Here is a 16,176-nt window from a genome sequence, read left to right on the forward strand (position 1 = left end):
ATATATAAAACTTATTCTACAAAGATATGTTTAGTTTTTCCAATTAAATCTTTGAACAATAATTTGCGCAGAGATTTCAGGGACTAAAGCTAGAAGACGTTTAAGACGCACAAAAAAGATATGACATTGCTGTATATCTCGGAAATTATTCGCCCTTCAAGACTTACAATGGACCGTTAGATAACAATCATCAGGATCAATAATCAATGACTACTTAAGAAACTGCGCACATTAATTTTTTATTGTGTAGATTAATATATCATACATAGGAGGTATTTTCGAGAGTAGGTGTCCGTACTGGTTAGAAAAATTACGTAACCATTAAAGAAGGTTTACTTAACCAACTTGGATTAACTAAACCATACAGAACGTTTATTGAAGATGGATTGAGGTTTTATAGTCAAATCTAGTCTGTATTTGGGAGAATCAAAAGAAAAATTTATGAGTAACAGAGCTCTGACATTAAAATCGTATACCCCTCATTTCTTTTTTTTTTTTAACGGACAGAGAGTGACTAAATTATTTCATTAATATTTGAAATTACTAAATTGCGTGGATAGGAAAAATGAAGTTGAGACTTCCAAAAGGACTTCACCAACTCAATTCATATAAACATTTTCACTCTAATTTACTGGAAGAGTTCCAGAGCAGTCAGAAACTAAAGGAATCTTAAAAATTACTTTTGGAAAAGACGAAATGTTGACTGCTATTCGACTTAAATTTTACGGTTGTGTATTAATAAGCAAGCAATCCCGCATATAGAATTTCAACTCATTTGATCTAAAGGGGAACGCTGGAAGTGCTCAAATTCAGAGGGATATATATATTTGTACATTTATACATCCCGAAAATCTAATGCGTATTCTGGGGCTTGTAAAACGGACACAAGATATACCCGACCCTACTCCAGTAAATCTAACTTTCAATATAAAGTTTAATGTTTTCGGGAAAAATATAAGTATTTTTCGTATTGTAAAGAGTTAATAACCTAAGAAAATACGTGTCATTATGGTTTGTATAGGTATTAATTTAATTGTGTTTGTCCAGTTATTGTTTGATGTAGTCCGTTTTCAATTGTTTTAATGAAATATAAAATAAATACTTTTGTATTACTTAGTTTTGTGTTATTTATTAATAAAAACGTTCTGAGAACAGGCATGGCATTTGGAAAAGGCACTCCCACTCGTAATTTAGTGAGATACGATTTCATAAACATCAAAATAGATTTAAAATCATTAAAAAAATCAAAAATAATATAAGTAAACAGTGAAAATAAAGAGTATTGTGTTGTTTTTTTTAAATTAGAAATCTTTTGTTCCTCTGTGTAATAAGAGACTTTTGAAGAAGGTTTTTCCTCCCATTAAGAACAAAGGTGCCATTAGGTAAGGAATTTCTCCACTTTCTATCCGTTCGTGGTCGAGTACTTTCTGGTTCAAGGTTATACTTACTCTATGTCTGTTATTTTACGTAACACTATGTAGTTGTACTACGGATTCACGAGGTGGAAAAAGATGAAAAAAAAAGTTGTTTGTATTATGTCCTGACAGTTTAACTGATTAAATTCAGTTGAAAAATAAATATAATTATTCTGGGTTTTCTTATTAGGAAGTCTGGTAAATAAATTTCAATACATTTTTTGAGGTTAAACACTTCCAAAAATTGAATATATTTTATTATATATTATCTTTTTTGTTATACAACGTTTCGGGACCATTGTCCCATATTCATGTACCTTAATAAACTTAATTTTTGTCAAACTTTTAATATCACTAAGGAAATCGTGTCATATATACATTATATGGCATGATTTTCTTAGTAAAATTAAAAGTTTGACAAAAATGAGGTTTATTAAGGTACATGAATATGGGACAGTAGTCCCGAAACGTTGTAAAACAAAAAAGAAAATATAGAATAAAATTTATTCAATTTTTGGAAGTTTTTAAACTCAAAACATTTATTGAAAATATTATAATGTACTTATTCTTATCATACTTTTATTACATCAGTGTTTGTTTTGTTTTTTTACTTCATGCCTTCAAACAACACTTTTATCATATTTATATGGAAAGAAATAAAGTCATTAAGGAAAACCTTGAAGTTATAGTAAATGTCTTTAAAGTATGCCTTTAATTAAGAAAGATAGCTTAAGAGGTAGTTTATTAATGAATTATTATTTAATAAATGAGCGTGAACAAGTATAAAAAAATAGAATAAACCAAATATAAACTTGTATACAACAACATGTATATGTTATTCGATCTTTAACATATATTACAAAAAAAATATTAATCCACCAAAATTCTCATTCATTCTTTTTTGTATTAAATAAACTGGAAAAAAAGATTTATTTTATATTTATGGTTAGTTGGCTCGTCTGAATAATTCCTACGCTATGTTGGTCAGTCACGGAATAATAATTTTGGAAATAAGTAAATGGGTTTATTCACAAATGAAAGGTATATTATTGTGTTCATATCTAGTAAAACAATCAGAGAGCACATATTTGCTTTGTTAGTATACGAATATCCTTAAAATACTTATGTTCTTTACAAAACTTCTTTTTAAAATATTTAGAATTGAAAATGTGGTAATTCTTCACATTTTGGCTCTTTTTTATATATTTTTTGACCACAAATAAAATAGAAGTAAACAATAATATGCGTAAGACTCACGCGCATTAGAAGTGTTGTATAGCACTTGTTTACAATTTTATTGTCTTAGAATTATAAAGTGGGATTTGAATAGAGGAAATCTTTCATAAATAATTGAAATGTTGCTTTTATTTATCTATTTCCATTAGTTCATAGTCTAAGAAAGAAATTATGGGGTAGTATGATACCAATAATCTAGACTGTAAATTTTCTAAATAAAGAAAGAAGACTGCGTTTGTGTAACATATATAAGATTCATATATTTATTAAAAGAGATGTACTGCTCTGTAAATGTTCACACTTTTTCTGTATTTGTCTTTTTCTTCTATCTTACTTGCCACACAATCGCGTTATTACATCATAACTAAAAATAAAAAAATTAAATAAAAACCAGTAAATGCTTGATGGAATGTGTATATGTACGTAAAGAGATAAAAAAAGAAAAAAGAAAGCGTAATAAGTAAGTTATGCTGATTAATAATTAATAAGGAAGACAGAAAATAATATCAATTGAACAATTTTTTTTTGTTAAAAAGATCTTTTTTTTAACTCATTTAGAGTAAGATTTTGTTGGATATATATATTTTCTTATTGGATATATACCGCATAAGAAGAACCACCACTAATAATTCCACCTTCACTGTAATTGTCATTTTAAATAAATGAGTGGTCAATATTCAGTAAGTGAGTAGCATCTGTTCTTTTTATGTTAAGATGAAGATAACCTGTTTTCATGGAAGAATATTTACAAAAGAATAAATCTTTGCTAATGCTGTCCCGATTTAGATAATTTTAGTTTTGTATTGTGGAGGATTTCTGTAACATTCAAATGAGTCACTTAAAATTCCAGCAGATGTATAGTTTTCGGGTTATTCAAAATACAAAGGCCGAACCTATAGGCCTAGGGTAGCAGGCTAAAAAAAATATGAATGTAAGTTATGTATAATTTTATCACTTATTCGATACTGGTTTGATTGTTTGAATAAAATAATTTTTATCCATTTCAGTCTCAAACACTCTCTATTAATATTTTAAATGTTTTTATTTAAATTCTGCTAAAATTTAAAATTCAGCTCAGGTCTGATAATGTTAGTCAGATTAACTTATTTTTTTAACTTTAAATTACAGGAAACTGCTCGTCGATTCCGACTATTACAAAATTTACTAGACAAACGGTTCAAACTTCCAATCCATTACAAAAGACTGATCTACATGACTATTATAAGGCCTATCTGGACATACGGAATTGAGCTATGGGGCTCCACTAAGCCATCTAATTCCTCTCGAATCCAATCCTTACAGTCCAAAATCCTTCGTAAAATCCTTAATGCTCCTTACTTTGTCACAAATCAAATCATCCATCAGGACCTCAAAGACTCATTCAGATGTATTTCGAATGAGTAGTACCAAAAAATGGAACTTTACCTGAATGTCTAACTAATTTTTTTTTCCTTAAACTTTAAATTGGATTCTCATTTTGATGGGTAATTCTTTGTACCTGAATAACGCTTGAATGTTACTGTTGAATGTAAAAGAGATAACCCTTAAATTATAATATAGTGCCATTATAGTGAGAAGAAGTACGTCCGCCCGCCTTGTCTTCTTGGAGGATGAGTTGAAGAAGTCCACCCGCCTAAGATGGCCAGAATGCTGGCAACTACGAGTGCGTAGATAAAGGACACGATGTGTGTGTGCAGTGAGACGTTAAGAAGTTGTCTGTCTATTTTCAATATAAAAAACAATAGAGAGTAGTTGTTTTGTTTTTTGACTTAATAAAAATCACATGTTCCAACTATCGATTTGTGGACCATGTGTTGGCCGCAACACATAATGTTTTATCCTCTTAAAACATATACATATAGCTCTAATATTGCATCATGATTAATAATTTGGCCAAAAAATTGTTTACTTAAACCATCACTAATTATTAGCTATGTATCCTAATATATATAAAAGAAGTAATAATTTTTTGGCAATTGTTTCTGACTCAAATAAGTACCTATTTAAATATACAACTTCATTAGTGATGTATTAAACCTAGCAGGAGTCTATTGTGTGCAACTAACGGTGTTTTCGGAACCCCCCCCTCCCGGTGTATGCCTTTAAACAACATAGCTCATTCACCAAACAATGGATACATACTGATATCAACCTTCCGTCAGATAGGGTGTAGTCTATTTAAAATAGTTTAATTTTTTTCTATACCCAGTAATATTTGTAAATTAACTTCTGTCAATGAATTCTTCATAGTGGGCGCCATATATTTTTAGGGTTATAGCCGATAATTGCTAAAGCATTTGGGCTTACTTAAATTTGTAAATTATTAAAATATGAAAGATAGAATTGTAAAATTTCAGTTATATAACAAGTGTACATATACAATATAATAAACGAGGTATATATCATCTTAAATTTTAAAAGAAAACTAATTTTTACTCAACTTTGATGCTCCAGTCCATTTAAGTTTATACCAACATATAAAGAAAACCATTTACAATAAAGAGATTTTATTACATTAATAATTATTTTTTATTGAGTTTCATACACCAAAAAGTAAAACTTTTATCCATTGAAAGATTTTTTAAATATTTTTTGTTTTCATTCGCGTACACACCAATCAAAATCACATTTTTTGGTGAATAATATATTTTTGAATTTATTTCAGAAAATATCATAGAACTATTGGCCGTACAGATGTCTGTTAGCATTCAAATTAAAGCTATTTAAAAGTACCATAAAGTAGTTTCTTCACAATGATTATCTTTACAATTATAGTAGTTTTCATGATATTTTTCAAAATAAATCCTTGTATGTTGATTTCTCGTTATTAGGAATAAATTGTGGTATTGGAAAAAATGTTTCTCCAAAAATATTTGACATAAAGAACTCTATTAGGGCTTGGAATTTTGCTAATTTACTCTACTTCAAGTTTGGGAGTTCTTGAGATATTGAACACAGAATGAAAAATAAGTGTAAAGTCTAAAATTTTTTTGTATAAAATCGATCTCCGATGGCGTTTTCTTGAAATAGTTCAATAAATTCTTCTCAAGGACATTTATTGGGTCTGTATATATTTTTTTTCAAAGATATATTATCGCAACTAGATATGAAGTAAGCGATGCTTTGTAAAGGGTTCCTCTGTTGCTCAATTTGACCACAGGTGGTTTAAAATTATTGCTCAAATGTGTGAAGGTAACGTCTTTTGGTTTGATCTATATTATTTTCACTATAGTAGTATTTCAAATGATATTTGTTAGATATTGATTTTGTGGAATTAGTAAACAATCGCTAGTTCTTCTTATTAAATGAACAAAAATAAATAATAAATAAACATATTTAAAAAATAATTCGGCTCCGAAAAACGGAAATGGCTCTTGTGAAATTGTATTACGTTTCAATGTTAGATTATATTATTGGGGTTATTATTGAAAATGATTGAGATGAGTTTATTATAAAATCCTAATACGAAAAAATATTTTAGAATCAATCTGATTGAAATGAGTTACTGAGTTAAGGATGAACGTGGAACTCAATGGAATAATTTTTGACCAATTTTTCTATTTTATCTAACACGTGTTAATTATTTACCTGTTATTGTTGTCAATTTTCTCTAATCTTATTCATTGATTGAATTTTTATTTTTTTTTATTTTGCTGGCTCACATTAGTATGAAATACCTCATCTTAGAGGATCAATTATCAATTAAAGTATCACCAAGGCGTTCATAAAATTTTGTTGACATATAAGCTTGGAATATAATAGTGAAATACCGTTCACAAACTAAAACTTAATACTTATGCAGGTATTAATATTTTTTATTGTTAATTAAATTTTTAGTTAAACTCTTGGACTCCCAATGGTCCCTCATGCGCAATTCTTAGTAACCTTAATTTTGGTTTATGTGATCGGACCATTATACTAGAAATAGAGTAGTTTAGTGGGTATGAAATTTATATGATTATATATGAAGTGGCTTATGAAATATATGCCGTAAATTAAATCATAGATAGAGATACCCTCTTAATGGAGGATTAAATAGTGATGTTCAATTTTTCGATTCGAATTGATTTCAATTTTTTTCACTGATCTGATTCAGAACGATTCACTCCTTCTGGCGAATCGATTTTTTTTTTTTTTTTTACCGCGTTCCTTTAATTTTTGTTTGTTGCATTATTAATGAACTTAATACTAGGAAAACAATAAAACTCTTAAAGTTTTTCAGGAAAAAATTTATTTTGAAAAACAAAAAAAAATTATCAAATTTTAATAAATAAAAACATTACACATATTGGAAAACTGGTTTCAATCCTCATCGAGTATCTTCGTAAATTATCCGAAAATAAAATTAAAACTCTAGTTAGTGCTGTACGCGCATCACTCATCTTTTACTTACCACTTACGTTCACATATTTCGAGTGGATTGCTGTAGTCGGGCTGTAGTCATCGCAATAGTTGTGAATTAACAAAAAAAATACAGTCTCCATAAGGCGGGTTTTTGATTCTCCACTGGGTTGTTAAACAAAAATACTTGAGGATTGGGCGTGGATGTTGAACAAATCACCTTTTTCTGACTGGTGACCAAGAAAAAGTCATCTCTTACCAAGTTCTTGAGCCAACCTAAAACTCTTAATAATGATGCAGTAGTATTTTTTTTTTTTTTTATCTGACCACAATTTCACAGTTTGAGTAACTTATAATTAATTCGCCTGAGTCAGATTTATGTAATATATTATTATTCAAGGTCTGAGAAATTGAATGTTTTTGATAATTACACTTGTGATAGGAATGGATGTAGCCAGTTATATTTAATTCACTATGTCCATATACAAAATGGTTTGTAGGCCAACTACCGAGCTGGGCCGATAGGGTGACCATGACTGAAGAAGTTGGAAAGAGAATCCGACCCGCTATAAAGATAAGAGATAAAAAAAGAAGTTTTGGAAATAGCGGTCTCAAATGTGTCACAGTTGGCTTTCTCGTGAGGCTGCTCTCCTTTATAGTTCTATATTCGTTGAGGACAGCCATCGCCATATTCAAATAGAAAGTTTTTCTAACTCTTATTTATTAATATGCGCATCATCTTCTAATTACTAATGGTGTTATGCTTTCGGAAACCATCAGCAGTACTTTCCTTTTTATTATTCCTTCTACTTAATGGATAATTAAATCGATTGTTTTCTTTCCTCGTGAAATCCAAAAATATTTAACTGAATGTTTTGGTATTACTAATTATTGAAATGTATTCGAAAGGAAAAAATGATTAGAGTTGATTAGATATATTGAAGATTAAAGATATACAAGGTAGTTTTTTAAATAGTATAATAAAAACATTATTGGCGTTCGAATGATATTTCAAAATGGCGGTCATTAGAGATATCATCTGTCTACACCATGACCATTTATGCTCCTAATGTATTAGGAAGATAATATTTAGAATTTTGAACTATTTTATGAAATCCTAAAAAAAAAAAAATATATATAAATAAATGAATTTCTTTTATGATTTTTTTTTTTGACACAGTCACAGTTCACTCCGGAATTATCCTTATCATCTGTTATTTTGTTTCACAAAGCGGCTGATACTTTGTAGTTCCTCACCGATACTTTGCCCAATTATGGAGGCATGGAAAAATTATAGAGCTCATTAAAAAAATAATACTGTTTTACCACGTTTAAAAATGTTTTAAAATTATAGAAACATATTTTCATAAATATATATAAATTTACACGAAAAGGACGGAATAAAATATTGGTGAGCGAGTTCATGGGTGATATTTAATTTAATTATATTGCAAAATCATATCTGACGATGGAACTATTATGTCTATTAAATTATTTATATTTCGTATTTATGTAGTTAGAAATAAACTTTTTACTTAATTAATCGTTTAAAAAAAAATTTACATTTTATGATTTCGTTTTAGTATATATTCATAACCAACAAACTTCCACATTTACATTGATTTCTTTCAATTTTATTAATAGTATACTTTGTTGTTGGACGTGTATAATATGTTATTGCAAAAACATGATATTAAATAAAAAAGAAACACTGCATGCAGTCCGTGTTCCAGTGAATTAGCTCAAAGAGGATGTATTGGCTCCTCGTGTCCAGCCTCAAGGACAAATGGAGAATGGCTCATGCTGAATTGAAAATTTTCGATTTCCAGGATGAATGAAAGAAATATTAATATAACTCAAGTTCTGATTCTAAGTTCTTGGATTCATTCTTTATCCTGTGTCTCGAATCCATTTTTTAAAATTTAAATTTAACAAATGGTCTTAAATCATGATGAAATGAACAAACCATGAGTCGTCACATCGAACAGCTTCATCTTTCGTCCCTTCTGGTCTAGATAGTCCTATCTGTTTACAACGTTGTACCTTGCTAGTCTTGATATTGGTAGGTGTTATAACTTTTTTTTAATTCTTCACGATTTTGTTTGCTCTATTAGTTCAGAGATTTGATGAGGTGATTTCTCAGGAAAGTGGAAACGATAAAATATTTCTTAAGAGCCGATGAAAAATTTGTTTTTATTACTGGAGGTTGGACATAATTTGGTATATAGTTACCTACCGCATAGATTTACGATGGCTGGATTATTTTTTAGTGTATCATCATATGAGCTATATTTCTTTTGAATAATACCTTCTCAGGACCTCTTCTTCTCAAAAACTGCAGATTGTGCTTTTTAAAATAAAATACAATATGATACTTGTATTGTATTTGTTCATTGATTAAGCCAAAATATTATTTGACGTTCAAACTTCAAGTGTGCATTTCCTTGCCAAGGCTTGCGAAGTACCTGCCAGCCAGAATCAACAGAGCCACTACCGCTGCGACGATAACGGAGAAGTGAAGTGCCTTGCAGGCTGGACCGGAGACCTCTGTGACGTGCCAATCTGCAGGAAGGGTTGCGATCCCCTTCAAGGCTATTGCAAGAGACCTGGGGAGTGCAAATGCAAGCTAGGTGAGTAGAAATAGTTACAATAAGAAAATTAAAATGCACTAATTGGATCCAGTTAAGGTAAAAAGATGTAATTGATTAGACTTAAATGAAACATCTTGTATGTTAGTGTTATATTTTATTCTTATAACATGAATTAAGAATTTTATTCTTAATAATTACTTGGAAGTTTATTTGTTGTACATGAATGTATAGGGGACCATATTTCCTATGGAGTTTTATTAATTTTTTTTATAAAAATCACCTTTATTAGTTTACTAATAAAAAAAAAATATCAGGTATTTTCAGCTATAAATTTGATTAAATACACAGATATTGTTTATTCAGATATTCTAGATGCCTTTAATTGTTTTTATTATATTTTCTCCAAAAATAATTGACATAAAAATAAAAGTGGGAGTGAATTTCATTCAGAATTTAGCCCTCTCAAATTTTTAAAGTTATTTCCCCCTCAAAAATACCTTCCATAGTAGATTAAAGTAATGTATATAGAAAATATTAATAATTTATCCTTCTGAATTACAATTAAACATAACTCACGTAATTTATTTAATTGGAGATGATTGATGCTATATATTTTTAATAAATCATATCGCGTTATCTGCTTCCTCGTTAACTCATTGTAGTTGTTGGTATAATTATAGTTCACTACAATTTTTATTTTTTTAAATAATTTTCTTAGTTAAATGATCTATTTAAAGTTTAAATTAAAGCACAAAACTATTATACAACTTTAACATGATCATTATTATTAAAACAATTATATTAATAATCAATAGGGGAGACTAATTGATCATTGATCATTGTGTATTTTGATAGAAATGTACTTAAACAAAGTACACAGAATAAGTTCATCTTTTGCATGTTACAGAACTTGAACTTAATTATGAGGAAGAAATATTTATTTTATCATTATTAATAATTCACTCATTTCCTGAGAATTTGGATGCGTGGTTAGAAAAAAAAACTGAAATTAAATTATTATAATTAATTATTATGCTGATATTTTTTCTATCTACTAATACTTTTTATTTATTGACAGATATTACAATCTGCCACACAGTTGTGGGCAATAGGTAATAGTGATGAATGATCTCATACATACTAAAATAAAATAAAATAAATTAAATAAATGAATAAAAGAAGAATAGAAAAAAAAAACTTAAAATATATAAAAACAGAAGAATACACAAAATGAACATAATCAAACTAGCTGTATGGAAAATAAATAACATAATGATAAAATAATATAGTCTCTAGTCACATTTAATGCTGATATTAAATATATTATATTCATATGCTGATATTAAATTTTTATATGGTGGGACTTCTTATTATTATGCTTCGACATATTACATTCTTTAAATGATAAGTAATATATAATATATAATAAATATTGATATATTTTAGGTTTCTATGGTGATCTTTGCAACAAGTGCATCGCACTACCTGGGTGTCAGCACGGTTACTGTAACAACAGCTTTGAGTGTATCTGTCACGAAGGCTGGGATGGTATATTCTGTTCTGAACGTGAGTATATATTTTTAATTTACGACAAATAATATTTTTTTCGTATCTGTCAGATGCAATTTATCTCTTAAAAACATAAAGATCGAGAGAAAAAAATATTGTTTATTCACTAATTTCCCTTTATGAGATTTTTTCAAAACAATTTATTTTTTATTTTATAATAGTGCTTTTTTACAATTTTTATTTCACAGCAATCTGCAGGCTAGACTGTCATTCGACAAGGGGCTACTGTGAATATCCAGGTGAATGCAGGTTAGTTTGAAATTTCGTCATGACTTACCTATATTACAAAGTCGTTATTACGATCGAATTCGAAATTAATAAATTATATTGTTTTTAAAGTCTACATAACGATAGATGGTATAAGTACAAAAACTAATTTAAATTAGGGAAATAAATAAAAAGCAGAGCCTTTATTTGGATCTTTTTTTTTTTTTTTACATTAGAGTAATTAATATGAATAATATTGTGTCAAGAGGGCATCTATTATTTTGGTTTAACATGCAAAAAGTTATTTAGTTATTATATGAAATTCAAAAAAGTCCTTCTATAATTGATGGCCTTCGTAACGGTCATGAATTATAGGACGGTAGAAGGAAAACGGTATTTAGCACAGAAATCGTCATTTTTAGCTTCTTTTATTTTTTTCCTTTCAAAATAATTATAATATTGGTTGATTGTTAAATGTTAAATTATCAGGAAACAATTGCCCATAGAATTTTTCAATATTTTTATGTATCATTGCATGAGTCTTTGTAAGGTGACTCCACTTAGATCATTATAGAGAAAGGGTTTAATTTAACAATATTTTCATTTAGAAAATATTGTTAACATAGAAAAAAATTGGTATTATGCGATATTTGTCCTTTTAATAATTAATAATTCTATTGTTTTTCTTTAAGAGTAATTTATGTAAAGGAACTGGGAACGCCTGAGTTGTTTACATTGTTTGAATTTCGCACAATGTTGAATTATTAATGAATGTATACTCTTGTATACTGTATTGTCTTGAAGAGTATTCTAGTATACTTGAATAAATAAGAACAGCTTTAATAAGATTTTAAATGACAATGATTAAATAAATATGGTCTGAGTTCAGAGGCATATAATTTGAAAATTTCAACATAAGAATAATTAGCAAATAATTTATAATTTGGTTGATTATTAGTACACATTATCTTTGTTTTAGTTATTTATCTGATGTTAATCACAAAATCTAAACGCCCCACGTTTCAAATTTGAAATGGTACTGCTATTGTTAGCCAATTTGTTTTAATGAATGGTTTAAAAGTCTATTTTATTTTATTCTATATAATAAATTCGGGTAAAATTAAAAACCCTTAAATCTCCAATTATTTATGATTAATTAATAGGAGGTTTAAGTGTTTCTAATTTTCGCATTTGAAGAAAATGGAACCCTTAAAAAAAGTGAACGCAATTAGTGGATTATTTTACAAGTTACAAGCTGATAGATTACCTTGTAACTTGTAAAATAATCCAACCAGTTGTAATATCGAGAAGAAAAAATAATAATGATAAGTTATGAAGAAAAACAAAAGAGCATTATTAAAAGATTATTTTCTTTCTTTTTTCTTTGTTCCGGACAAAAATAAGTTTACATTTATAAATATTGTTTGTAACACCACATTTTTGATGCCTGAGAAATGATCTCACCAGTGGCGTAGCATATGAGAAAAGGGTGGAAATTTACTAAGAAAAATTGTTAAAGAAAAACGTTGAAAGTGAATACGTCTCATACAATATCATAAACTACACGAGTATATACACATACACAATGGAATAAAGATATATATAAATGAAGTTTCTGAGAATATAACAAGGATTGGTCTATTGCGCAGGTGCCGACTTGGTTGGGCGGGAGAGACTTGTAAAGAATGCCAAGTTCTGCCTGGCTGTCAACACGGCTACTGCACCAAGCCGCTTGAGTGCAAGTGTCAGGAAGGCTGGACCGGGATATTGTGCCAAACACGTAAGTTTTTAATATTATCGTACTTCCTTAAAAAATATTTTCAAGAGTTATGAGTGATTTCATTCATGTAATTCATTGACATTTTTTTCTTATAACCGTCCATTCTTGAAAATATTTCTTCAATAAGACAAAAACCCTGCTTAATCATGTTTATTAATTAACCAAGTTGTTTTACTGTCATTCAACTAACATTTATATTGAAATTGTGGAATGCATAATGGATCATTATATGAATCAAGCAATATTTCCAAAAATATTTTGGACCTAAATACTGGATAATATATTTCAACTATACTGTATTTTTATAATACTTCGCTGTAGTAGTTCAAAGTTCTTTAAAGAGTTTAGTTTGGTAATAAAAAAAAATTAATCTCGTTGGATTAAGAAAAAATTAAAACTAAAAATGTTGACAAAATTTAAAAAAAAAATTATATAGGCAGATCTTTGGTATATAAATTGAGTCATAAACTAGTCTTACTTTATATGGTAAGTATAAAGAATAGGAAATATTATAGGTATGTGAATATCGATATTTTGTTAGCAGGCAACAATTATTACTTTTAAATGATGAAGAAGATGTTCAGGATTGCCGTCAAAAAAGAACAAAAATAGTTAAAAACTTTTTATATTAGTATCTTTTTAGTCTAGATGAAGCTTTAAAAAGTGGGACGAAACGTCGAAAAATAAATATACATTTATTTAACCGAGTCTTGTAGATTAAACATAATTTGATTTGTTAAAGTTGGAAAATTAAATTAGGGCTTTACAGAGTTTTGTCTTACAATATTTTCATTCGTAAATAAAATTCTTTATTTTTCACACTAAAAAGACTTTTTACAAAAGGCATTAAACATATTCGTATTTGATAAAAACGAAAAGTTAATTCGTCGAAACGAAACGGAAACAAAAAAAAAAAAAAATAGCTCAGGAAACAATCATTTTCAAAATGATGACAGTCATTACATGCGTGGTTATTCATCTTCTTCAGTCGCATCTTCTTTATTTTCGTAATCATTGGTTTCGGCGGTGAATGCCTCTTCCAAGGTTCTGCGGTAGTATTCAAGTTTGTACATTCATCTCCAGTATTCTCCAAATATATAGGCTGTGTTGGACCTGAAAACGGTTGGATTTTGCAAAAGATTCGATGGAGAAAGAGAATTTCATAAAGAGCCCGTTTTCTCTTTTGTTTATTCATGGAATAAAGAAATAATTGTATGTTCTCTCATTGAAGTCATATAATCCGCTGCGATGTAGCGAATTGCACAGGTCTAGCCTGACGATAGTGTTGACAAGATGATTTTTTGGAAGTTATTTTAAATAAACAAGAAAATCTAATATTATTTATATAATAGTATATATTTATAATATGTAAATTTATATTATGTAGTTTTAGAAGAGATAACACATTTTTTACTCTGATCACTTTAATGTTTGATGACGAATCCATATAGTTTAAATTACTGTACATTCTTTATATTTAATTTTAAATTTTTATATAATTATTGTATGTTACTTCAATTTATTGAAAAAATGTTACTGAACCAAAGAAAGCGGGATCAGGGAAAGTCATTTTCAAAGTCATCTCTTAAGAAGTACTAAGCCAAGATGGCAGTAACGCAAACAAATATATTATGTTTCTTTCAAGCTTTCATAAAACCAAAAATGAATTTAAATTCATTATAATAGTAAAAATAAAATTATGACTCCAAGGTTTAACCAAGGGCGAACCTCTTTCCTCTTAAGAACTTCCGCGTTCTTATTAGAAAGGCAACGGAAAAAATAAATAAATTTCTTCACCGAATTTTATGTTTTGCAAATAATATTGTAAATTCCCTGATCTTGATAAATAACTCATGTTCATAACCTTCATGGACTTTCAGCCCTTTGAATAATTTTTGTAAGTACTTTTATTGTTTTAAACAATATTAAGACAGATACTTGTGTATTAACGAACCATATTAAATATATATATACACACAATGCTACTGTTACAACTGTCAAATATATAAGTATATGTACATATGTACTTGAACCAAATATCTGCATTTAATTAAAAATTATCGCTTGAACTTTAATATTTAAAAAAAAAATATTAAAAAATCAGCAATATGACTTTGATTTATGAAAAAAAAGACAAAAAAATAAATTTGTCGTTTTTAGGATAAACATATTTATTTTATTTCTAACTGAGAATGCTTTATTTTTTTTTCATTGTTTTAGAGATTTTTACGATTAGGGACAGTTTACGCCTTAAATTTCATTTATATAATTTCAAATAATGTTTACTTTTTCAATAAATATAATTGTGTTGTGTGTTATATTAAATATTTATGATTCTTAAAAAGTATAATTTCATTGTTGTCTTCTTAAGTTAATAAGTTTAAAAGGATAATTAGAACTTTTCATTTTATACCAACAATAATAAAATTCATTTTTAGATTAATATAACTTATAAACAAAAACAAAGACAAAGAACAAAAACAAAAACAAAGAACGATTTACTGTGTCCGTAATTATTTAATTGGAAAAGTATTAGTAACTAAAAACCTTGTAAACTTGGTGGGGGTATCAGATCTGACGTCAGTTTCTGATTGCAGCTGTGTGTGCCGCCAACTGCCATAGAGAGAGGGGCTACTGCAGGAAGCCTGGAGAATGCAGGTAAAAATAATCAAATTATTTTATTGATTTTAGACAATTATTTAGAAATTAGTGAGATAATTAAGTTGAGTATTTAGAAGAATTTTTGTTGATTAAAATATTAAAATAAATTAAGTATCTCTCATAAAAAGTGGCTACATCTTTTAAACAGTTTTAAAATTTTTATACACAAGTAATTTGAAATAAATAGTGATTAACGAGTAATTTAATTTTCCAATATAAATAAATATTTATAATTTATTTAGGTTTTTGTAGATTTACCATAAAATGCCTATGCATATAAATGATTCGAATATAGTTTAAATTATTTTAAAATAATATTTCCTGTTCACACCTGATATAATAAAAATAGTGACAAATGTAAGAATCTGTTCTTATC

The 16,176-nt window shown here is 28.0% G+C and overlaps 1 protein-coding gene across 1 annotated transcript in view; it reads left to right on the forward strand.

Annotated features, from left to right (window-relative positions):
* The window catches only part of LOC106679119 (delta-like protein B), a 49,399-nt gene that overhangs the window by 13,557 nt on the left and 19,666 nt on the right, over nt 1-16,176 (forward strand). Inside the window, exons 2-6 of the mRNA XM_014418079.3 lie at nt 9,445-9,622; nt 11,030-11,149; nt 11,341-11,401; nt 13,009-13,139; nt 15,737-15,797. Coding sequence (XP_014273565.1) covers nt 9,445-9,622; nt 11,030-11,149; nt 11,341-11,401; nt 13,009-13,139; nt 15,737-15,797 — 551 coding nt within the window. The remainder of the gene's footprint in view (nt 1-9,444; nt 9,623-11,029; nt 11,150-11,340; nt 11,402-13,008; nt 13,140-15,736; nt 15,798-16,176) is intronic.

This window comes from Halyomorpha halys, unplaced genomic scaffold (genome assembly GCF_000696795.3).
Source record: "Halyomorpha halys isolate HHAL.00 unplaced genomic scaffold, Hhal_1.1 Scaffold177.1, whole genome shotgun sequence".
Classification (NCBI taxonomy): domain Eukaryota; kingdom Metazoa; phylum Arthropoda; class Insecta; order Hemiptera; family Pentatomidae; genus Halyomorpha; species Halyomorpha halys.